Raw genomic sequence first — 26,503 nt, 5'->3', positions numbered from 1 at the left:
AATATATAGCCTTTGTATGAATAAAATAACTCTAACTCTAAAACAGTATATTCAGGTAATTTTTTCTTTTATTTCCTTTGTATGTACATTTTGTATGATTTTTGGGACAAAGGGAGGGTAATCCTGTACCTTTAAAAAAGTTGATGCGATAGAGAGAAACTGGGGTCAGATGGCAAAAGTTAGTCAAAAACAAGTGTCAGATCTAACTCAACAAAAATTGTGTTCCCCAGTGTAATCAAAGAGTGAAATGTCTTTTTGCTATATCAGGTTTTGGTTGTGATGGTAACTTGAAAACCAAAACACAGAATTGCCTTTGGTTGTCTTAGCTTTGGCATATGGTATTGAAGAGCAGACCTTTCGGGGGGAGTGAAGTCAGCTGAGTTCTGTTTTGTCTGCATCTGCTGGCAGGAAGGCATAATCTACTTATCTAGACTGTTCTGGCAGGACTAAAGGAAATTAGAAGGTAAGTTCAACTTTCACCTTCTGTCCCAGTTTCATGTATTTTGCAGAGCAGCAGGCTTTCCTCAAGAACTCTTCTGTACTTTCTTCTTTCAATCTTCTTTTCTGACCTGACAAGTTCTTGCCGATTGAGAAACATCCTCATAATGTGATGTTGCTGTTTGCCAAATGTAGTGCTTTGTATTCAGGCCAAAAAGTTCTATTAGTTTTCAGACCAGCTTTTTGTCACATGACTATGGTATCCCAAGTGTTCCTTTGCATACTTCATATGGGATTGAAGAGGAGCTATCTTGAGTAATGGTGCCCTTGCCACCCTACATACAGGCTAGATTTAAGGAGTGCTTGAGATATTGTCACATGCAGACTTTGACCAGTTTTGGCCGCCTTGTAGATTTTTCAAAGTTGCTATTGGCTTCATGGTTGCCTCCCTAATCAGTCTCTGCCTTCTTGGTCAACCAATTTTGGGGACCGCCTGATCTAGTAGGCAGGGTCTTGATGGTGATATACACCACCTACTTCGTAATTGTCTTGACTATGCTTTGATGTTTATTCAGATACTTTGCAATTCTTTTATATAGATCCCCAAATCTATACCTTTCCACAGCTTTGTCCTGTAACTTTTAATAAATCCTTTGTGTTGATGGTTAGCTCTCTACTTTGAAATGCCTTACACAGCAGAGAGCCAACAGGAACTGCTGAATTTATCCTGTTATGCATTGTTACAGTTTTTAACATAGGTGGGACCAATTCACTCACAGTAGGCTTTTGGATTGCTTTTAGGAGAGCTTTTAAGATTGCTGCAAAAGTACAAGGGGTTGGAGGGAGTTGACCATTTATCCAGCTAAGCTATTCCATTTTTTTTTTAATTTCTAGTTCCTTTAAGGAATTCTGGAACAAAACTATATTAACAAATGCTGTTAATACATTTTACTTCCAGATAATAGAAGTGATCAACTTGGAATGGGGTGTAGACTTTTTCTCCTAAGACAATCAGGATGGTAGTCCTCACAGACATAGAGCTCTCTACACCCCTAGCAGGATCGTCCAGGGAGCATGGACCTGGTGATAAGCCCTGCCCGCTGTTCACGCTTTCAAAGACATCAGGATCCTCAGCTTCCTCTGTGCTGGGGAAAGACCAGGCTGAGCAGCATGGGAAATCCTGTAAACACAGACACCGGTCACTGTCCACAGCTCTGGTTCTGATGTGGCACCAGTGGTTGCCATGCCACCACAGAAGTGACCCTGTGGTGAGGGGCCCCATCCTCCAACAGACCTGAGAGTCCCAGGTGTTCCCCACTGATATCTGCGCTGAGTACCGAGCCTCCTTGGGGCTCAGAGGAGGCTCGGTACTTGATGGAGGGGGTCTTGATGGAGGGGGACAGTGATGCCTCGTCCCCCTCCATCAGTTCTGTCCTCACTGGACTTTCAGGAAGGGTTGGACCGCAGGCCCTGCAGGGCCTCAAACCAGAGCCTGCGCCATCTCCCTTGGTGCCCCTTCTTGAGCGTCTGGACATTCAGCTTGGTGTCCTTGCGACGCAGCTAGTGCCCAGGGGACCCTCTGTTCTCCAGCAGCCACCGATGCCCTCCTCCAGAGCAATTCCCATTGGGTGATCTGAGGCGGAAGATACACAGCAGCCTTTGACACCAGGCCACAGTTCCCCGAACCCATGCCTGGGACTTCAGGATCCTCGTGGCCATCAGTGCCTTTGCCACCTTCGAGACCACTGATGCTGCTGGTGCCCTCTGTGCCGAGGAGCTCGGACAGGGCTCACCCACGCAGGCCCCCCCCCCCTCACAGCCCTTAGCAAGGAGAAGGGGCCCATATGACTCATGGGGGGATGATACTTGGGATTTCTCTTCCGAGGACTTTGCTGATCTCCTCCTCTGAGCCTTCGCCACCGGATGAAAGGCATAGGTCTCCCTGGAGGATCACTCCTTTGCAGGCTTCGTCAGGGCCTTGGCTGAAGCCATTCCCTTCCAACTCCTCATGGAGGAGGATGCTCGACATAAGATCCTGGTGTTCTCCAGTTTGTTGATGCCCCAAAGGAGATAGTTGCCGTTCATGTCATGATCTCTTTAAGGAACTTCTTAGGATATGGGAACATCCGGTTTCAGTTCTTCTGGTAAATAGGAAGGCAGATGCCATCTATTTGGTACAGCAGGCTTAGGGTTTTAAGAGATGCTATCTCCCTCACCAGTCAGTGGTAGTGGAATCAGTTCTCAAAAAGGCCAAGCATTCCCACACCCATGCCTCTGGGCTGAGATCACAGGGAGCTGGATGCCCTCGGTAGGAAGGTGTTTCAAGGTGCTATGCTCATTGCCTGTATCTCCTCCTACCAACTATATACGACTCAATGCAACCAGAACCTGTGGAAACAGGTCCAGGAACTTGCAGAACGCCTGCCACAGCAGCAACAGGAGGCGCTCTCTGTTGAACAACAGGATCTGGAAGCAGGAAAAGAAGAGGTGAGGTCCACCTATGATGTTTCTGAGACAGTGGCCAGAGTGACTGTAGTGGGCATCGGTGCCTGTAGGATGGCCTAGCTCCGTGCCTTGGACCTTCGACCAGAGGTCCAGGAGAAGCTGGCGGATCTGCCCTGTACAGGAGAAGAATCTGGGGACAAGGTCAGGGATGCGGAAGCCCAATTGAAAGATCACCATGAGACCCTTTAACAGCTGTCAGCTAGCACTTCTGATCAGCATCCTCTATCAGGAAGTCCTCTTGACCAAGTTTAAGGAAATCTTTTCATCGCCAATGGAAGTGTTACCCCCCCCCCCCCCTTTGCAGCCCAGGCTCGCACATCCTGTGCTAGTTCCAGGGGTTGCTCTCGTCAGCAGCAGACCCTGCTACAGGGTTTTGACTGGAGGCAAGGAAGCATGAGTGAGCACGCCATACCCCTGGCACATGATACCCCAGTAGGGGACAGACTTCTTTGCTTCACCCACCACTGGCTGCTCATCACATCGGACTGGTGGGTTCTCACTATTATCCGCCAGGGGTATCTGAATTTCAGCGAAGTCCCGGTGGATTTTCCTCCATGTCCATCGTGGGGTTCATCTGCTCTGCAGGAAATACTTTTAATAGAACTCTGTCCTAATGGCAGGAGTGGTAGAACCTGTTCCCTGATGCCAGCAAGGCCAGGGGTTCTATTTGAAATTTCCTGTACCAAAGAATAGGGGGCCCACGTTCCATTCTCGATCTCAGGGCGTTGAACAAATTCCTTCACAGGAAAAAGTTCAAAATAGTCTCTCTGAGCACTCTCATCCTGCTCCTCGAGAGGAGACTAGCTCTGCTCTCTTGATTTCAAGGATACCTATGCCCACATTGCGATATTCCCGAATCACAGGAAGTATCTTTGCTTTGTGGTTGGGCAGGCTCGCTACCTGTACCAGGTACTACCGTTTGGCTTGGCCTTAGCCCCTTGAGTCTTTACAAAGTGCCTAGCAACGGTGGCAGTGCACCTCAGGCGTCGGGGGGGGTGGGGACATGTGTTCCCCTACCTGGATGACTGGTCAAAAGTGCCTCCCAGGAGGGATTGCTGGATGCTTTGACCCTGACTATACAGGAGCTGCAATCTGTGGGGTTTGTCATCAACTATCCAGACTCCCACCTCTGCCTGTCTTCCCCCCCCCCCCCCCCCAAATCTGGATTTCATGGGAGCCAGACTGGACACGACTCAGGCAAAGGCATTTTTGCCCCACGATTGGGCTCTTGCCCTGTCCTCACTAGCGACCTTAGTGCGCAGCAGTCAGTAAGTTCCTGTTCGTCTGCTGGGCCACATGGCAGCTTCTGTCCATGTCACCCCACTGGCATGTCTCTGCAAGCGACGTATCTGGCTGGGATGCTGAAACGTGCTGGTGGACCACCCAAGCTGTTCTTTTCAGTTGCATGAGTAGTCACTGAATCCAGAAGTGGCAGCCCAGATTTTCCACCTGTGGGGAGCACTGGATGTGGATCTCTTTGCCTCCCTGTGCAATTGCAAGGTGAACAACTTTTGGTCCCTATTCAGAATGGATGGATGTCCAGCCTTAGACTCCTTTGCCCTTCATTGGGGCACAGGTCTCCTGTAGGCATATCCTCTTCCACTAATCATGAGGTCTCTCTTGAAGCTCCAGCAGGACTGGGGGACCATGATTCTCATGGCCCCATACTGGCCCAGACAAGTCTGGTTCCCTCTCCTTAGAGACCTGTCGATCAGAGGTCCCGACCTGATAGTGTGCCCCGATCCTGCATTGTCATCCAAACCTCCGAGCGTTAGCCTTGATGGCCTGGATTTTGAGCACTTAGTCCTTCAGTGCCTGGACCTCCTGATGATGTGTCTCAGGTGCTGGTAGCTTCCAGGAAGCCTTCTATCAGGAAGACTTACCGGTTGAAGTGGAGGAGGTTCTCTGTCTGGTGCGAGGGGTATGGCTTGGATCCATTCGCTTGCCCCATTTCGAGGTTCTTGGACTACTTGTGGCACCTTTCTGAGGCTGGGTTTAAAACCACTTCGGTCAGGATCTATTTGAGCGCAGTCAGTGCTTACCATCAAGGTGTTGCTGGTGCACCCATCTCTATTCAGGTCATAGTAGGTTATTTTATGAGCAGTCTGCTTCAACTGAAGTCCCCTCTTTGACCTCCTGTTGTGACCTTGGACCTCAACATTGTGGCTCATACACCCTCCTTTTGTTGTGAAAACGCGGTAGCGGTTCCATCTCTGGTGTTTTCGTGTGCCCCTGGGCCCTGATACAGCTGCAGAGGAGCTCCGGCAAGGACCGAGGCAGGTAAGAGGTACCCCAGCATGGGCTGAAGATGGAAAAATGATGACCTCGAGCACAGCAACGCCTGTACACAGCAGAGAGATCCAAACAACGCTATGTTGGTCTCATGAGTGGTCCTCAGACTACTCCAAGCCCTTTTGGACCTGCCGCACAGAGCAGCAACAGCGACAGGGCAGACAGTGGTCAGAGGATGAGGACATCAAAGACTAGACTTGGATACATGATGTTATCCCAGCACAAGCAGGATGCTAGTCCTCACATATGGGTGACGTCACTGGACGGAGCCCTATCACAGAAAACTTTCTGTCAAAGTTTCTAGAAACTTTTGACTGGCACATTGAGCATGCCTAGCATGCCATATTTTCTTGAGCCACAGGGGTCTCCCTTCAGTCTTCATTTTCCACGCTGCACTTAGCATCACGGTGAAAGAGCCCTGTGTGAATTCTTCACACATCTAAGTGAGAAAAAAAAGTTAAAAAAAAAAATCTCATTTCATACCCTACATAGGGGTCTTCCTACTCCACCAGCCGGTGAGTACAATTTTTCCCGTTTCGATCCGGGTTAAAGTAATTTTTTGGTCAGAAGGCTGTCGACTGCTATCTGGCCTTCATCATGACCACGGGCTTCAAAAATTTGCCCGAAGTGCCCTCACACAATGTTTATTAACGACCCGCACATCGAGTGTTCTGTGCCTGGGAATATCGCACGATGTTTCTTCCTGTCCACAATGTGCAGAAATGACTGCCAAGGGCAGGAGGGCCCGGCAAGAGAAGATGGAACATCTCTTCCATATCCAGCTTATACCGTTGACATAGACTCCGTCGTCTCCGACTGGAGCGTCTAAAAGATTAGTCGTTCGTAAACGTCGCACTGACTGCTCCGGAGACAGGTTGTCACAGACTCAGTCTGCGGCATCGGTGAAATTGACATCCAGGCTTGAAAAGGCCACGGAACATAAACAAAAACATCGTCATAGGTATCGACGGACGTCTCTGCCAGAGGCCTTATTGTCACCAAGACAGCCATCGCTGAAGAGATCTAGTCTACAAGAACCATCGAGACCACCTACTCCGAGGCATTCCCCACCTGCAAAGATGTCGGGAATCGAGCCACCACAGGGACCTGTGGAAGTGCCGATGATGCCTTCTCTGCCACCACCTATAGCTGCTCTGATCTCACCAGCTATAAGGGAGGAACTGGACGGATTTATCCACCAGGCAGTGAGAGAAGCTCTCCGGGATCTTCATCCATCGACACCGCTGGAGCCGGTGCCGGACCTTTCAATATTCCAACCACTGATGTCGAAGCTCGACGCTGTAATTGGTGCTCTTCCAGTACAGCCTATCACTCCGATTCCAGTCTGTGACTATAATGCCTCGGGTGCTTCTCTGCCTTCTGAACCTATGCCGGGGTCCTCCGGACTTTCTCGGCCGATAATCCCGGTCTCCCCGTCGATACCATTCTTTTCCCCACAAAAGCCATCGATGCCTCCTCATGTGTCTCCTCCAAGACACCCTCCATCGGACTCTTGGGAAGGTACACAGACACATCTTCAGAGGACATCCTGTCTGAGCTGTCCCCACCTGAAGACAGGAAAAAGTCACCCCCAGTGGACTCATCTTTTACAAATTTTGTAAAGGAGATGGCTGACACTTCTAACACTAACTAGTGTTAGAAGATACCAGACAAAAGACCTTAGAGGTTCTACAGTTTGTGGACCCTCCTAAGGAGGTCCTTGCAATCCCTGTCCATGAAGTCCTGGTGGACTTGCAACACAGATTATGGGAACATCCATGTTCAGTACCACCAGTAAACAAAAGAATGGATACCACCTATCTGGTACAATACATCCCTGGTTATCGGAGGGCCCAACTCCCACATCAATCTGTGGTGGTTGAATCCACCCAGAAAAAATCTAAGCGGATACGGCCCCACTCATAGACTCCTCCAGGCAAAGAACAAAAGTTCTTAGACACTCTAGAAAGGAGAGGTTTTTTTCCAAGGTTCCATGCTGAACGGCAGAATAGCATCATATCAACTGTATACGACTCAGTATCAATGTAACCTATGGAAACAAATGCAACAGCTTGCTGAGTCTTTGCCGCAACAATATCAGGATGCAGGAAAGCATGAGGTACGTGCTGCCTACGACAGTTTTGAAACCTCCTCAAGAGTAGCTGCATCAGGAATCTGTGCACATCGCTGGGCCTGGCTCAAGGCTTCAGACCTAAAGTTCAAGAAAAACTGGATTTACCCTGTGCTGGTGGTAACCTTTTTGGAACAAAAGCTCAAAACTCAGTAGCCCAGCTTAAAGAACTCTGAAACTCGCATCAACTGTCTGCTATCCCACAAGATACTTAATCTGCCACATGTCACACAGCACATAAGGACACCTGAAAGCCCTACTATAGACCACGTAGATACTATCCACCAGCACCCTGTGGTAGAGCGTCCAGACCAGTGCAAAGAACCCAGCCTAGACAACTGAGAGCTTCTAGGCCTCAACCTCCTCAAACAGGCCCGGCATCAGGCTTTTGAAAACCAGCCAGAGAACAGCAGCCACTCCACCAACCCGAACTCAGTTACCAGTGGGAGATTGGGTCTCTCTCTTCCAGCCCCATTGGTCAAACATCACAACAGATCAATGGGTACTATCAATTATAACACAAGGCTACCATCTGAATTTTCTCCCAGTACCAAAAGACTCCCCACCAAAGTCTCTTTGGATACACAAGGATCATACCACTCTTCTGCAGGCAGAATTATCCACCCTTCTGAGAGCCAGGCCGTAGAATCAGTTCCCCGACCTCAGCAGGGCAGAAGATTCTACTCCTGCTACTTCCTCATTCCAAAGAAAACAGGAGGCCTACGTCTCATCCTAGATCTCTGAAATCTCAACAAATTTTCTATGGAAAGAAAAATTCAGGATGGTCTCCTTAGGCACCATGCTTCCACTTCTTCAGACAGAAGACTGGCTCTGTTCTCTGGATCTACAAGATGCTTACGCTCACATTCCAATATTACCTCCTCATCGCAAGTTTCTGCATTTCCTAGTGGGTCATCAGCATTACCAATACCGGGTCCTGCCATTTGGACTTGCCTCAGCACCCAGTGTGTTCACAAAGTGCTTAGCGGTAGCAGCGGCTCATTTGCACAAGGAAAGTGTACATGCTTTTTCCTTACCTAGATGACTGGCTCATCAGAAGCCAATCAAAACAAGGCGCTCTCACCTCTCTGACTCACAATCAATCTGCTCCACTCGCTGGGATGTCAAATCAACTACCAAAAATCCCACCTCATTCCATCTCGCTTTCTGCAATTCATCAGAGCAGAGTTGAACACCATAATGTCAAGTGTTTCTCCTGGAAGACCGGGTGGAGACACTCTCCTCATTAGCAAACTCTCTGCATTTAAAAACACAGGTGACAGCACATCAATTTCTAACTCTGCTAGGCCACATGGCTTCCACAGTTCACGTCACTCCTATGGCCAGATTAGCCATGAGAATAACCCAATGGACATTAAGATCACAATGGATACAAGCCATTCAACCGCTGTCATCCCTAGTTCAAATAACCCACCAACTACATTCGTCTCTCCTCTGGGTGACCAAGAACAACTTGTGCAAAGGCCTACCTTTCCAACAACCAGTTCCACAAGTAACTTTAACTACAGATACATCCACCTTAGGTTGGGGAGCACACATAGGCAATCTCCAAACTCAAGGTACTTGAACTAAACTCGAAGCAACGTTTCAAATCAATTTCCTGGAGCTTCGAGCTATACATTATGCTCTACATGCGTTCAAGGACTGCCTTTCACACAAGACTGTTCTGATACAAACAGACAACACAGTTGCCATGTGGTACCTGAACAAACAGGGAGGTACGGGCTCGTATCTCCTTTGTCAAGAAGTTGCACAGATTTGGGACTGGGCCCTGACACATTCCATGTTTCTCCGGGCCACTTATCTGGCAGGAATTCACAACGTAGTAGCAGACCATCTCAGTCAATTCCAACCTCATGAGTGGTCCTTGGATCCCTTAGTAGCGACCAGGATATTTCAACATTGGGGTCAACCAACGATGGACCTCTTTGCATCAGAGCTGAATCACAAAGTGGACAGCTTCTGCTCTCTAAACAAACCAGTTAGCCAGGAACGCCTTTGCTCGCCCCTGGAATTCAGCTGTTCTATACGCGTATCCCCCAATACTGCTAATAACCAAGACTCTAGTGAAGCTGCAACAGGGCAATGGGTCCATGATACTCATAGCCCCGTATTGGCCTCGACAAATGTGGTTCCCCATGCTTCTTGATCTCTCTATCAGGAACCCAATTCGCCTGGGTAAGCTCCCACTCTCATAACTCAGGGTCAGGGCAGGTTGCGCCATCCCAAACTTCAATCCCTATCTCTAACAGCCTGGATGTTGAAAACTTGATCCTGCAACCACTCAATCTAATGTCTCAAGTGCTTGTAGCTTCACGTAAGCCTTCCACACGAAAAAACTATAGTTCGAAGTGGAAAAGATTCACCACGTGGTGTGCACAGAAAAGTATTGACCCTTTTTCCTGCCCCATAACATCTTTGTTGGACTATCTCTGGCACCTTTCAGACTCTGGTCTCCAGACCTCGTCAGTAAGGGTACACCTAAGTACTATCTCTGCTTACCATCTTACAATAGGGGATGCACCGATATCAGTGCAACCCCTTGTTAGAAGGTTTATAAGAGGTTTAATTCATCTAAAACCCCCTATACAGCCACCAGTCACAGAATGGGACCTTAATGTGGTACTAACAAGGCTCATGCATTCTCCTTTTGAACCCATGAATTCCTGAGATATTAAATTTCTTACATGGAGGTCTATATTCCTAATAGCTATTACATCTGCTAGAAGGGTTAGTGAGTTACAAGCACTTGTCACATACTCGCCCTATACAAAATTCCTACATGATAGAGTGGTACTCCATACACACCCAAAATTATTTCCCAAGGTAGATACGGAATTCCATTTGAATCAATCCATAGTCTTGCCAACATTCTTCCGAAGACCTCGCTCTCACTAAGGTGAGAGGGTTTTGCAAACCTTGGACTGTAAGTATGCAATTGCATATTACCTAGATCGCACCGCAGTCCATAGGAAATCCACTCAACTTTGTTTCTTTTGATAAAAACAAACCTGGTAAGGCAGTGGTCAAACAAACTCTCTCCAACTGGCTTGTAGATTGTATAGAGTTCTGCTATGAAAAAGCAGGCCTTCCTCTCTAAGGGCGAGTAAAGTCGCACTCAGTAAGAGCAATGTTAACCTCAGTAGCACACTATCGTTCAGTGCCAATAGCTGACATATGTAAAGCTGCAACACACCTTTGCAGCTCATTACTGTTTGGACAAAGGATGACAAGATTCAGCCTACGGACAATCTGTCTTAAAGAACTAATTGCAGCATAATCCCAACTCCTTCTACATCCAACCTGCTGTGATTTTAGGCTGCCTCAATTTTATCCAAAGGTACTCCAGTTGTGTGCCTGTTACACAAGTTGTTGCTCTTGGTCCATTACAAAATGACTCGGCCTGTAGCTTGCTAATCACTCATATGTGAGGACTAGCATCCTGCTTGTCCTGGGATAAAGCAAAATTGCTTAGCTTGTAATAGGTGTTATCCCAGGATAGCAGGATGTAGTCCTCACGAAACCCACCCACCACCCCATGGAGTTGGGTCCGACACTTTTTTTTATTTTATTTTTGCTAACGCTTATTGTTATACACGAGACTGAAGAGAGAACCCTGTGGCTCGAGGGATTATGGCATGTTCAGTGTGCCAGACAAAAGTTTCTAAAAACTTTTGACAAAGTTTTCCGTGATAGGGCTCCGTCCAGTGACGTCACCCATATGAGAGGACTACATCCAGCTGTCCTGGGATAACACCTATTACAAGGTAAGCAATTTTGCTAGACACGAGCTTCAGGATATGTGGAGTAGAAAGGACTCTGGTCACGAAGAGAAGAAACTCAGGAGAGCCAAGAGTTGCTTGAAGACTTGAGTCGATACTTCACATCACATGCCCTACACAACCCAGCCGGACTGGTCGTGGACCACGCAGGTAGTGTGCCCTACACAAGCGGGTAGGCTGGTCGCAGACCACGCTAGTGGTTCCCCACACAAGTTGCTTGAAGATTCAGGAAAGGATGTGACTAGAGAAACAGGGTCTGGACGAGTCACAGGAACAGACGAGAGCTTACTGAAGATGAGACGTAGCGTGAGGACATCACGAAGACATGGAATTCTAACGAAGAACATGGCACAGAGTGCCAACGAGAAGCTGGATTGCAGAGAAGTCCTAAGGAGGACTGGCACCTTGCGAAGGCAAGGAAGGAATGAAGATTGAAGCCTTTTATACTGCAGGAAGAGGAACCTCCCTTGATGATATCAAGGTGCACCACTTCCTTGCTGTACCTTTAAATGCTGGAGAGAGAACCGGCCTTGCCCCCTAAGAAGAAGCAGGAAGTTCAGGACCTTGGGCAGCACCATGCTACACAGGAAGATGCCAAGCAGGAGCTGGAAATAGGTCTCAGAACAGGCCTCGATGCTACAAGCGGCCTCCCTGCCACAGAAGATGAATTGCTGGCTGCTCCATGCCACAGGAGAGCCTGGGGATGCAGGCCCTCTCCACACGGAGGGCCCCAAGGTAGGTCTGTAGCCTCCGGGCCACACGGGGATGTCAGGTGGCGGCCTCCTAGCCGCATAGGAATAACAACGTGGCTCCTGCCGTGAGGGGAAAACGCTGGCAGTCTCCGGACTGCGGGGAACACCGGCAATCCCCTGAGCACAGGAGGTGCCTCAGTGCAGCTCCTGCCGCAGGATGAAGGTGCCGGTGACCTCCGGGCCGCGAGGAGTGCCATAATATGGCTCCAGCTGCGAAGAAAAGAGGAGGAAAAAAGGTGGAGAGGCTGCCCACAGGGCAGAATCAAAATATCTTTTGAGCCTATGTACTGCTGTGATCTGAGGTTCTTCACCTGGAAGGTCATATTCCTGGTGGTGATCCCTTCAGCTCGTAGGGTTAGCGAGCTTCATGCCTTGGTTACGTATCTGCCCTACACACAATTCTTTTGTGATCGTGTGGTCCTCCATACGCATCCCAAGTTCCTGCCTAAGGTAGTGACTGACTTTCACGTGAATTGGTCCATCGTCTTTGCCTACTTTTTTTCCGCGGCCCTATTTACATCAGGGAGAACGGGCTCTATATATGTTGGATTGCAAGAGGGCCCTAGCTTTCTATTTAGAACGCACAGTAGGCCACAGGCAATCCACTCAGCTCTTCTTCTCTTTTGATGGGAGTTGCAGCGGGAAAACAGATTCTATCAAATTGGCTAGCAGACTCCATTTCTTTCTGCTACGCACAATTGAGCCTTTAGCTGGGAGGCAGAATCAAGGCTCGTTCTGTGAGGGCTATGGCGACTTTGGTAGCCCACCTATGGGCGGTTTCCATTGCTGGAATCTGCAGGGCGGCAACGTGGAGTTCCCTACACACGTTAGTTACCCACTGCTGCCTGGACAAGGATGGCCGATATGACAGTAACTTCATCCAGTCCATCCTAGGCAACCTCTTCCAGGCTTGAACCCATTTCTCCCTGTCTAGCCATCCACACTGCAGTTATTGTGCCTGTTGGCACCTGGTTCAGTGCTTATTGGACATGGGTGAATTTCAAGCTACAGGCTTCTCCCGGCCACAACCATCTGTGAGGTCTACATTCTTGCTTGTCCTAGGAGAAAGTGCAGTTGCTTACCTGTAACAGGTGTTGTCCTAGGACAGCAGGGTGTTAGTCCTCAGGAAATCCACCCACCACCCTGCAAAGTTGGATTCTTACACGTTTTGTTTTATTTTTTCACTCATGAATTCTATATTACGAGACTGAAGGGGGAACCCTACGTTGGCATGCTGGGCATGCTCAGTATGCCAGTCAAAGTTCTAGAAACTTTGACAAGTTTTCTGTGCCAGGCTCCATCTGATGTTGCCCATCTGTGAAGACTAACATCCTGCTGTCCTAGAACACCTGTTACAGGTAAGAAACTGCACTATAACCATGTAGGTTCTGTTACTGTCATTTTGTTGTATAATGTGGCATTGCTGTAAGAACAGAAAAGATTTGAAGTTGCATATTTAATGGAAAGTAAGAACTAACTTTGAAAGGCTAGCATTTAGTATACCATGCTACTTATTTCATATTGTTCAACATTTTTACTTGTTAAAATATAGTGCACTTAAAGTTTGTTTTTGTAAAGTAACACACACTGTTTTTCACTTCTAGTTGTAAATTCCATTACAAGATTTCCATAAGCTCTAAATACCACCATTTTCTCTGCCATAACAGCAAAATAACATGGGTGGACTTGTTTCTCGATGGAAAGTAAGTAAATCTTTCTACAGTATATAAATCTTTTTGATAGCCTGTAGATTAAGGTGAATGCAGCCTGAAATATGTTTTTTTCCAAACAACTTCTTAGTGATGTGCAAACGTAAACTGCTTATTGACTGTTCTAACTGACCAGTCACATCTATCCTGACTGTAAATTAACTCTGCTGGTCTTATCCATTTATCTGGCTATTTGTAAAAGACAAAGTAAAAGCTGCTAACAAGTGAAAGGCTGACTTTGATTTGGTGGATTTCACTGTTTTTATAATAAACCTACTGTTGGAGTCTTTAAATGTTAAAATGTATGCTTCCCTCTGCCCATGGTGGACAGTCTAGTACTTGCTTAGCTGCACTAATGTTCTATCTGAAATGTCTGCCTATAACAGGTGGCCAGCTCTGGTCCTCAAGAGCCACAAACAGGCCTAGTTTTCAGGATATCCACAATTAATAAGCATAAAATAGATTTGCGTACAATGGGGACAATAAATGCAAATATCTCATACATATTCAGAGAGAATTGCATGTATTGCCTCCAATGTATGCAAATCTATTTTATGCATATTAAAGGGACTGGGCTTTTGACTTGTTACAGTGCAGAGTTCTGTTATACTTTCCAGCAATGATGACCTTTAGATACTATTCTGAGTGTAATTGAGATTAACTTTAGACTGGATGTTGTATCATAGCGTTTTTTTGCTCCTCCTACAAAAGTTCTTCTCACTGAGTCCTCTGCAAATCTCAGGCAGGAAAGGACTGCAGTATCCTCTGTAGAGTACTGCTTCTGGACTTTGAAGGAAAAGAAATACTACTGGGGCAGCTTCAGATGCTAGATTCAGCTGATGTGATAGTGTTTCCAGAAATGAAAAAAGGGTGTAGGCTCCCTGTGTCCTCCATCTTTATGGGTTATCTGTCTGATGCCTTGTAGGCAACATCGTGGAGCCTGCTATTGTAAACTAATAAATAAGACCGAGGGGCCTAACTTTATTTTTCATGTGAATTTTTGTTTAATTGCAGAACTGTGCCTTTTGTAAGTCAGATCCCTGAATACTGGCCAATAATTTAATAGTAAGCCAAAAGTGTTTGTAGTGGTTGAGGGGAGAGAGGCAAAATAGGGTTGATCAGATCCTTAGTGGGGTCTGTCCCATGGATTTGTTTCCCAGATCGTTCCTGGATTAAGATAAAACCTTTTGACTTAGCCTTCCTTGATTCTGGTTCCCAGGGGTAGAGAAGGGACATTCTACAAAAATCATTCCAGCTACTTTCTAATATTGATGTCTGTGGGATTCAGACACATCTTGTATCTAAAAGTGAACAGGTCTGTGAATGTTTAGCATTTCAAAATGGAGTCTCTTCATTCTGTAATTAGGGCTGTCAAGCCAAAAGACTTCTAGCCTCTTTGAATCTGTGTATGCACTTCCCAATTGCCTTGTGTCTTCAGAAATACCTCATTTCCTTTAGGCAAACAGTTCCTCCATTTGACCTAAGCTCATCCCTCAAAGTTTATGAAGTTATTGGTAGCACTGGATGACAAGCTGAAGACAGGGCAAATTATTTTGCCCCCTTTTTTTCCAAATCCAAGTATCATAAAGACTTAAAACTTGATAGGCTTGTTAAGAGGGCATTGAAGTATTGCCAAAAAACATTTTTTCCCGTCTATAGCAGGGCTGAATTAGCCATGCTGTCTGGGAAGCATCGTGACCCGAAGTCGGTGGAGTCTCCTCGGCTAGTGACAGAGCTTTGACGCTGTGCGGTGGTGTTCCCACACGGTTCCCTCTCCTCTTTAGTTTTTTTTCCATGAGCCGATTGCACGCGGGGTTTTCTCCTACAGATTTTTTCTTCAGCGAATTTTTTGCTGTTTTTTCACATCTTTTTCATCTCCAGATGGCTCCGAAGCCATCTGGATTTAAATATTGCCAATGTAACTGCAAACCCAAACCCCTGATTCGGTGAGGCCCAGTGAAGGCCTAAATGCACCGGAACAGGGAGGTTTTTCATCTTTGGATTTGCCTAGTCCCTCTACATTACCATCAGAACCTGGGGGTGATGTCAGAAAACCTAATGAGGGGGATAACCTAGAGGTACAATTTATCTTCCCACAATTGAAGAGAGTTGAACTTAAAAAACCAACAACTATATCTCTTGATTCAATATGGGATGCCATCAAGTCTTTAAATGACAACATCTATAACCAGATGTCACCAGTGTATACACAAATGGAGAAAATGGATTTAAAACTTATGGGAGCTGAGAAAGAAATGAAAATTGAAAGAGAATATTGCTAAATTAAAAGCTGAAATGGAAAGTAATAAGACTTTACAGAGTGTAATAATAAAAGAAAATCAGATCTTGACTAATAGATTGGAAAATATAGAGAATGTTCTTAGGGGGAAAAATTTACGTTTTATTAATTTTCCAAAAAGTCAATTAATTTCCCCTAAAGAGATGTGGAAAAAATATATGCTTGAGGTTCTGAAGGTACCTGAACAGGCCTTGCCAGTAACATCAAGGATATATTATATACCAAGTAGTAGTGTTAGTAAAGATGAAGGGAAAAGAAAAGTCAATGATGATCCTATACAATTAAACTTAACAGAATTTCTAGAAACCTCTCAGAATGATCAAACAATACCAGCTACTTTAGTGGTTTCCTATTTAATGGAAGCAGATAAAGAATGGACAATGAGAATGTTCTTTAGACATAGATTGGAATTATTTATGGGTTATAAGGTGAACATATTTCCTGACCTTTCCAAAACCACTCAAAAAAGAAGGAAGCAATTCCTAATTTTGAGATCAAGGGTTTTGGAAATTGGTGCAATGTTTCTGTTAAAATTCCCTTGTAAATGCCTAGTCAAGTATCAAGGTTTATCTTATGTTTTTTTTCACCCGAACCAACTTACAGCCTTTTTAGTGGGAAAAAAATTAGTGCCTGAAAGTTCTTCCCCTATAGATTAGGGAAATGTGACATAAAGTTTTGTTCATTGATGACATATATCACAGTGCTAAAAGTTTCAAATTTCTTTTAAATTGTTTAGACATAGAATTCCTAAGGTATAAAACTTAGATCTCGGATTGTGGACTTTGATTTATGATACAATTATTATATGTTATTATGGTAAATTCCTTTGTGACTTGCTTATTTGTATTCTTTTTCAAACAAGAAGTGTTTTCTTGATGTAATTGTTTAAAATTCAATAAAATATAAATATAAAAAAAAAAAAAATTGCCAATGTGGCAAAGTTATGTCCGTTACCAACGGTCATAATTATTGCTACCTCTGTGTAGGCCCTGATCACGACCAAAGGTTGTGTAGAGACTGTGGCCGCATGTCTCCTCAGGCCCAATGCCACCGAACAGCAAAGATAGAGCGCCTGAAGATGGGCTCATAAGCCCCCACCTACATCAGCCTATTCTTTGCTGAGACAGGTAAGGTCCATAGAAAACGGGCTTCCTCCCTGGGCCCCTCCAAAGCGGGGCAAAGCATGCTAGGTATCTCTGGGTTTGAAAAACCCCAACTGCCCTCGATCCATACCGGGGCTCCGGAAAAGGATCTGGAGGCATACGGCAAGGGAGATGTGTCGATGGGTTCCAGGCCGCTAAAGCCAAACGAACCTCCATCACTCTGTGCCGATGAGTCAAGCGACTACGACGCAAGATATAGTATCTACTCATGGCGCCGCCATGACACAGGATGCCACCACGACGCAGTCATGAAACAGGGTGCTGCCACGAAGCACACCGCATATTCACAACATGACACTTTTTTGAGCCACGGCGTGAAATACTTGAAGCATAAGTCAACACTAGAAACATCTACCATGCAAATATAGATGGGACATGTTTGTCACACAACCTCAAATCAAAATAAATCCTTCCTTTTTGGAACATACTTCTTCCAAAAGGACAGCAAAGAGGAAACATCAGGAGCACTCCCCTGCTTCCTCCACATCTAGTCGAGAGACTGAAGTGGAACTTCTTGCTGCTGTTGCAGAATCAGCTTCCTCACAACAATCTCCTCTTAGTGCACAAGACAATCCTAGCATTCATAGTGGGAATACTTCACCAGAACATTGTGCTACCCGACATTCATCCTCCACATAAGACAAAAATTGCATCTCCCTCCACAAGGAACCCTTGCAGTGTCTGCAATATCAAAAATATTAGTATTGTCAACATTCTTTCAAGACCTAGAACAAGGTTGTCATTTACCACCAGTGGTCTCTCCACATACCTCTGCACCTCCCTCACCGGATCCCATTCCGGGGTACCCAATCTCAGAACCGGAGCAGCACCCAGCGAGCCCTGCTTAACAGGTATCAACATTTTCTTCCAATTCTTCTACGGGATTACCATCGGATCCCCCAGAAGGACCACAGGAACCTTATTCTCCTCTTGAGGACTTAACCTGCTCTAAATTTATTGAGAAAGCAGGTGCCCTCCTCCAAGTTCCTACAGGAAGAATCTCAGATCCTAGAACAGAAATGATGGGCATTCTTAAAATTTTTGAAACCCCTGCTGAAACAACTGCCCTACCACTGCATTCGGTCTTACAAGACCTCTTTTTAAAAAATTGGAAAACATCTTTTTCCACTACCGCAACTGGAAGATTGACATTAAATATAAGATTCGCAACTCTTCAATCTACGAATCTCCTAAACTTCCTCATCATTTGGTGGTAGTGGAGTCAGCTCTTGCAAAGGCAAAACGCTCAAAACTGCACTCCAATGCCCCACCAAATAGAGAACATAAATTTTGGATGACTTCGTAAAGAAAGTTTCATTCCTCCATGTTGACATCTAGAATTCAACACCATCAGTTTTACACTACTCAATACCTCTTCGAGACTCTTCAAAAACTACGCCCACTTTGTATTTCAGAGGATAATACCCTTCCACAACTGTTTGGATTGAGAAGAAGGGCTTAGACATTTACTCAGATCCGTTTATGAATCGTTCGAGTTGTCTACCCGAGCCTCTGCTTTGGCCATAGCTGCCAGGCGTCTTGCTTGGCTTAAGGCAAGCACTATTTGCACTGTTGTCCATGACAAACTGGCGGACATTCCATGTGTGGAAGACAATCTTTTTGGTGACCAATTCAGACAGTCTACCGTTTGTATGGCTGCACTTTGTTCTTTCAATCTCTTACCTTCCCGTCAGAATTACACAAGCCTCAGCAGAGATTTTATCAACCTTACCGTCGTCGGCATTACCCGCGGACATATTCCAGACCTTATTCTTAGTATAGACCACAGCCATATGCTCCCCTCCAGATCTACACCTCAAAAGGTGGCAAGGGGAAGGCCCAGACAGCAAAGACAACAAAAGCAAACACCTGCACCACAATAAAAACAAGTCATCTTTTTTTAGTACAATCCAGCCACCACCACCTCCAGACTTCATAGGAGGTCGTCTCAAATTTTTCCTAAACAATTGGAATTCGATCACTTCAGATAAATGGGTGATCAACATCATCAAGGAAGGTTACCATCTAAATTTCAAAAGCATTCCACCCCTTCCTCACCTGTCTCCAACATGAGACACCCACCCTTTCATCATCTCTCCATGCGTAGTTATCCAACCTCCTACTTCAGCAATCTGGAAAGCACTTCAAATCTTCTCCATTCAGATCCAACACTCAAACCTCATGGTGCATACTGACAACCAAGTGGCAATGGTTTTTACATAAACAAAGGAGGGTCCGGTCCTTCGATACTGTGTCGGGAAGCACTTTGGATACTTCACTGGACTCAAGTTCCAAATCTCATTCCAAGCCACTTACCTTCCGGGTCTAGACAATATCTTCCTCCTAACAAAGGTATCGCTCTGGATTCGTTTGAACCCATCACCGCCTCAGATATCCAATCAGTACTAAAGAAAATGAAACCATCCTCTCGACCAAATCCCTACTAGACTTCTGCTAATTCCCGAATCCATCTCCAATACACTGGCCGACATCATAAACTGTTCACCATCTCAGGGAATCTTCCCAGACGACCTGAAATTGGCCTCCCTCAAACCTCTCCTAAAAAAAAAAAAAACCAAATCTGGATCCTAAAGATCCTAACAACTTTCGTCTGATTTCCAATCTCCTGTTCATAGCCAAGATCATGGAGAAATTAGTTAATGCACAACTTTCTGATTACATTGAAGATCATAAAATTCTGTGTCCTACCCAATACGGGTTACATAAAGCATCAAGCTCAGAAACCTTACTCATATCTCTGACAGACTACCTCATCTTGGGCCTGGATAAAGGTCAATCTTTCCTACTGATTCTCCTTGACCTCTCGGCAGCATTTGACACTGTTAACCATTCCATCCTACTAAACCAGCTGTCTGACATTGGAATAACAGGAACTGCCTTTGCATGGTTCAAAACATTCCTTAGTAACAAAGGTTACAAGGTTAGAATTCACAATAAAGAATCAATCCGCTATAACTCCTCCCTGGGAAGTTCCTCAGGGCTCTTCCCTATCACCTACTCTCTTTAACATTTACCTTCTTCCACTGTGCCAGCTGTTAACCAAACTGAATCTAAAACACTTCCTATACGCCGACGATGTCCAGATCTTGATCCCTCTTAAAGAAACCATTTCTAAATTCCTTGAATATTGGGAAAATTGCCTTCGAGAAATCAACAGCTTCCTCGCTGGCTTAAACCTGATTCTAAACACAGCTAAGAGTGAACTCCTCCTTATATCCCCGGAAAACAGTAACATCACCTCGAGTCCGCCAGACAACCTTCTCATTACCCAAGCAAGAGACTCAGGAGTACTAATCGACAGTTGTCTAAATTTAAAATCATTCATCAACCAAACAACTAAGGACTGCTTTCACAAATTACAGGTTCTGAAAAGAATAAAACCTCTCCTTCACTTCCAGGATTTCAGAACAGTTCTTCAAGCCATAATCTTCTCTAAGACTGATTATTGCAACTCTGTCTTACTAGGTCTCCCGTCATCCTCTACTAAACTGCTTCAGATGATCCAAAACGCAGCCGCCGGAATACTGACAAACATGAGAAGACCACATCACCCCCACCCTCAAAATCCTACACTGGCTGCCTATACTCTTCAGGATTTTATACAAATCATCACAATGATCTATAAAGCCATACATCACCATACTCATCTTAACTTACAAATGCCTCTCAGACGACATTCTTCTACCAGACCCATTAGAGAAGCGTACAGAGGATCACTTCATGTACCACATACCAAAACCACACAGCATCTAACATTCAGAGACTGGGCCTTTTCTACAGCAGGACCATCGATATGGAATTCCATTCCACCGGATCTTCGACAGGAGCCTTGCCTCCCAACTTTAAGAAAAAGGCTTAAGACTTGGCTGTTTAAACAAGCCTTTCCAGACCTCATCTGAATCATAATCCATCAACTTTAGTCATTTTCGATTATTGTAAATTAAGCCTTGTTACGTTAAATGTTCTATCCTCTCCTAGTTTTGAACAACATTGTTTTATTGTAACTTCACCATTTCTCTCACTTGTTCCATGTTCATGTTCATACACACCCCTTGTTGAATGTAAACCAGCATGATGTGATTTTATCATGAATGCTGGTATATAAAAACTCTAAATAAATAATATTACAGCAGATCGTCTAAGCCGCGCGTTTCATCCACACGAGTGGACCCTGAATCCAGAGGTAGTGGAAAACATTTTTCAACAATGGGGTTTTCAGTCAATAGGTCTATTTGCCACAGAAAGCAACAGACAAGTTCAAACATTCTGCTCCATTTATCCCAGCAGCATATGGTTCGCCCCAGATGCCTTCCTCATTCCATGGACAACAGGCTTGATGTATGCTTATCCTCCCATTCTACTAACTTCTCAGACAGTTCAGAAGTGCATACAGAATGTGGCTGGGGAGACCAGGGTTCGAGTCCTGCTGTCGCTTCTTGTGACCTTGGGCAAGTTTGATAGCCTCACTCGTCTTATCTCGTTCCAGATTATTTATAAATAAATTGAAAAGCACCAGTCCAAGTTCCAGATCCCTGAGGCACTCCACTGTTTACCTTATTCCACTGTGGAAATAGATCATTAATCCTACTGTTTCCTGTCTTTTAACCAGTTTACAATCCACAAAAGGACATCTCCTATTTCATGACTTAAGTTTTTTCTTAGAAGCCTCTCAATAGGGACTTTGTCAAACATATTCTGAAAATCCAAATACATCTACCGATTAACCTTTACTCACATAATTAACCCCTTCAAAAGAATGTAGCAGATCTGAGAGACAAGTCTTAGTTTGGGTAAATCCATGTTGGCTGTGTCTCATTAAACTATATCTGTCTCTGTTCTGTGATTTTGTTCTTTTGAATAAGTTCCACTATTTTTCCCAGCATTGAAGTCAGACTTGCCAATCTATAGCTTTCTGGATCAACCCGGAGCCCTTTTTACATATTGGTTACATTGAGCCAACAGCTGTAGAAAGAAGCGTTGGTTTTTTTTTTTTTTTTTTTATTGAAATGCTATAAAATATAAATATTAAATAAGGTACCTTTATGGAGAGGCAGAATTTCATGTAAGGCAAAGGCATACTTGTAAACTCCTTCTCAAATAAGTGTACTGATAACACAAGTTTATATATAATTTTTACTTGTACATTTTCATCCCCAAACATAATTGTCAATTTCTGTGATTGGCTTTCTAATATAAACATAATCTGAATGGCCATATAGTCACTTGCTCTCTGTCTCCATGCTGATTATTCTTGCCTTGTATGATATCTATGGCTCTCAATTAGGTGGCATGTCAACTGGCCTTGTATTTGTTCTCACCTTGTAGCTCAGCATGTTTAACTAACTTGTCTGTGTGTCTAAGAAAACAAGTCCAAAGTTGAGGCACAAATGTCATGCATACAATGTTAGTAATTATAAAACTGCCTATGATAAAAAATAAACTTAGAACAAGAATAATGACTTCTTATGTAACGTAGCAAAAAATATGCTGCTTCTTTACCACTTTCCTTTACAAGCCATGTCTGTAATGAAGGCTGTAAGCACCACAACAGAAATGCACATGCTTGGTGGGTGGGTGTGTTGTATGTCTGTACACATGTACACACATGAATAGTTATTGTGGACATCCTGAAAACTAGACCTCTTTGCAGTGTGAAGGCTGGAGCCATGAAGAATCATTGGATTAATATAGTAGACATCTTAACTGTGTTCTTTAATTTAGATCATGAAACTAGAGAAGTGCTTGGTCTAGAAAAGCTATTTCAGGAGGAAGCCAGATGAGAACTGCTGGAATACAACTTTGTTTGAAGTTGTGAGTTTTAGATCCTGTGGGCACCACTGCTCAGGACACTTGATTGGTTCTGTTAACTCTTTGAGCAAACTTGTCAGGGAATTTCAAAATTTCAGCATTATTTGGACAGACTTCGGGCATTATTGATCTATAACATTATAAGGCTGCCTGTTTGGTCTGTAAGTGGGAGTGAGCTTCAGCAGTTTACTTGGTTATTCATCAGTCAGGTTCTAAACCTCTTTCACATAGTACACTATAAAGTTTTATAGTATAGCAGCTTAAAAATACAATCCCAGCATTGAAAGCATTTGCAATATAAAAGTAAGTAAGCTACTTGGAGATTGAATTAGGAGTGCATGTTTTTATAGTAAATAGTAGCATTTTGAGTGTTGTAATGAGCTTTAACCCCTTTCTTTTTTTATCCCCTTTTACAGGCCAAACCTTCTACTGTTGAAGTTTTAGAGGATATAGATAAGGTATGGTTTACTTAAGTTGCTCAGTTATGATCAGTTATAATTATTTAAGCGGACATGACAAAATTGTTGGCATTCTTCACTATCTCTTTCTTTTTTTTTTCTTTGTTTAAATGCATACTAATTGTCTAATTTCACAAATGTCTGTCTTTCAGAAAATTCAGGCACTGGAAGAGTTCAGAGAAAAAAACCAAAGGTTACAAAAGCTATGGGTTGGAAGGTTACTTTTGTATTCGTCAGTATTTTTTCTTCTGACCTGTTTAATTGTATATTTATGGTACCTTCCAGAAGAATGGACAGCAAGAATTATAATGACACTTCCATTTTTTGCTTTTCCAGTGATGTAAGTGCATGTGAATAAATTCAGTGTTTGTAGCTTCTGTTCTAACTGTACAGTGTAAAATGATGGGAGAAATTTTCTCTTTAGGGACTTTTGTTAAGCATATAGAAGTGTTCAATCTATTCACTAATTAGGGCTTTAATATTGTATATTTGCATGGAATGAGCATGAAATGAATAGCATAGATTTGTATAAAATAGCCTCTTTTGTGTCTCCCTCCTTCACTACTTTTATTTAATACAATAAAATAAAACTTCTCATAATAGAACACCAAAGCACAGTACAAACCTTAAAATTTATATAAAATCGAAATATATCTTAATACATAAAATACTATTAAAATAAGATACCCCACTAAAATAGTACTGAGGTCATCATTAATCAACATAGCCAGAATCCCCTTCTGGTTCCAACCTAATCGCCCTGCATCCCAAAAGATCTTCAGTACCTTCACATATTGCCGAATACATTTAATCACTTATCCAACTTGAATGAATAACAATGTTTTTACTGCTTTTCTAAATTTGATAGATCGTTTGACACTTTAGATTGTTCTCTGCCCAGTCAGTAGCAGACTTTCATGACAAGGTTCATAGGATTCATCTTGAGTTCTCCAGACCAGTGTTTCTCACCAGGTATGCAGGACACACTGATGTCTCAGGGTCAGCAGGAGGCTGCTCTTTTCTCATCAACCCAGATGAGTGAATGTTTTGCTGCTCCTTTATCAGGCCTGACAGGAGGCTACTCTCTCACTCCCTTCTCCTCTTTCTGGCCCAATGGGAGGCTGTTTCCTCCTTCACCTAGATCAGAGAGACATTGCCACCCCCTGCTGTACTGGGCCAGACAGGATACCAACTTTATATTCTCCTGCTGGGCCTGGAAGTGTTGGAGGTTGGGGATACAGGGCAGGGAGCAAGGGAGTGTAGGAGCTGCTGCATAATAAGGGGTGGAAAAGAGGAGGACAAGGAGAGGGGGAAGGGGCAAAGAGTTGAGCAGGGGAGAGAGGGAGCACAGGGAAAGAGGATGTGGGTGGGAGTTGGGAATGCTGGGCAGGGATGAGAATGTGAGGAGATGATTGAAGAGGAGTCGTCCCCAGTACCTGTTCGAAAGAGCAGGCTATCTTTTCCTTTCCACAGCTTTTGTCACTTAGCTTAGTTCCTGACTGAACTATGTTGTCAGACAGGAACTCCAGACTTAACTGCTGGGTGGCCTCTTTCCAAGAACTCCCACAGAAGACCACCCCCTACCAAAAACACTCTCTGGCAGGGATAAGGCATCTTCCTTCACCTCTCCTCCCAGACCTCTTCTTTTCTGCACACTCTGGAATCTTAAGCTCTCTCCTTATAGACTCCTAGATATTCCTGCCATCTTACCTGGAAAAGAAACAGCTTCACACTCTTCATCCTGGAAACTTCTATGAGAGAGATAAGGCCCAAATGGCATCACTCTGTGGAGAGAGTGATACCCTGAGAACGCCAACTCCTGGGATCCTACTGCATCACATGGGTGTACCCCTTTTATTCAAGTTCAAAATCTTCTCCCATTTAAGTGGCACACCTTAACACACCTACTTACATTAACCACTACAGAGACAGGGTCTGGTTGACACTTGACACTTACTGGCAACCAGATCTGTGTGGGCCACTGCTGTCATTTACACAAAAGCTTTTACTTCTTGGTTCTACAAGGGGTTTTTGCACAAACATTAGCACTATGCATAATGTAGAAATATGGTCAAGTGCTTTTCTCACAGCATTTGGGCACTACACATGCCATCACTTTATTACATTTATAGTAATGTTAAAATGTATATGCTAAAAAAAAAAAAGCAAACACAAAAAACCCATGCACTCATTTTTTAGCACACATTTTACACAGGTCCGTTTGGATGGACCGCAAAGCTAATCAAAGGTCATTCTATCCCTGATGCAATAGTGGATTAATAGGACTTATTTGTTATGGCATGTGGTTCCAGAGTTTACATTCTTACTCTAACTTGCTGTTGCACGTGAGGTAGTGTTGCTGATATCCCTAAATGATATAAAGCAAGAAGGTAAATGGATGAATAAGCCATACCTTGGCTTTTTAAAATCTTGCTGTCTATGTGACTCTAGCACCACCTGGTCATTGATTTTCACATTCTTTTCATTGATAAAATGTCATCTGTTTAACTAGATGTGTAGATTGAACATGCTCAGCAGTACCTTCACTCCAATCCTGTCAACTTTAATATTTGAGGATAAACTAGCTGTTTAAAGTATGATCAATCTGGGATTGCACCCACATCCAAGCTTTTTTTGGGGGGCATGTGGGCTTTTCTGCACTCACGAATGTGACATTAGCTTGGGATGTTAGTGTTCTTATTTGATTTACATTTTTATGCTTTCCCCAACCAGTATATAAAACTGCGGTGTCGGAAAATGCTCCTTACTAGCTAAGAAACGTATATTGCAAAAATGGATGATTAGTGATCCGCCTACAATTGGGCAACTAAAACTTGTAATTTTTCATAACTGTCCAGTTGGAAAAATGTTGAGCAAATGGAGCTCCATTGAAAGCATATACTGTTCTTGAAACTTTGGGATCTATATTTGCAATATGTATCTCCTTGAGCAAGAAGTCTACTCTTAAATGATTTCTTTGTGAGCCATCTGTTCAGATGTCTGTCTCTTATGTAAAGTGGTTCAATATCTTTCTGTCCCTTTCCTATGTGATATGTGGGGGTGGTGGGAGGGGTTAATTTTGATTGCTTGGTCTGTTGTATACTTGCCGCCGGGGTATTGCAGA

General features: G+C 44.2%; 1 protein-coding gene across 4 annotated transcripts in view; it reads left to right on the top strand.

Moving 5' to 3' along the window:
• The window catches only part of LNPK (lunapark, ER junction formation factor), a 275,063-nt gene that overhangs the window by 55,861 nt on the left and 192,699 nt on the right, over nucleotides 1–26,503 (top strand). For 2 of the 4 annotated variants that reach the window (XM_029605842.1, XM_029605841.1), the window contains 3 exons: nucleotides 13,526–13,624; nucleotides 23,338–23,379; nucleotides 23,532–23,719. In XM_029605842.1, the coding sequence (XP_029461702.1) occupies nucleotides 13,598–13,624; nucleotides 23,338–23,379; nucleotides 23,532–23,719 (257 nt within the window). In that variant the 5' untranslated portion in view covers nucleotides 13,526–13,597. The remainder of the gene's footprint in view (nucleotides 1–13,525; nucleotides 13,625–23,337; nucleotides 23,380–23,531; nucleotides 23,720–26,503) is intronic. The other 2 variants (XM_029605843.1, XM_029605844.1) reach the window with 1 other exon arrangement.

The sequence above is a fragment of the Rhinatrema bivittatum genome, chromosome 6 (genome assembly GCF_901001135.1).
Source record: "Rhinatrema bivittatum chromosome 6, aRhiBiv1.1, whole genome shotgun sequence".
Lineage (NCBI taxonomy): Eukaryota > Metazoa > Chordata > Amphibia > Gymnophiona > Rhinatrematidae > Rhinatrema > Rhinatrema bivittatum.
This window is presented reverse-complemented; position numbering and strand designations above follow the sequence as displayed.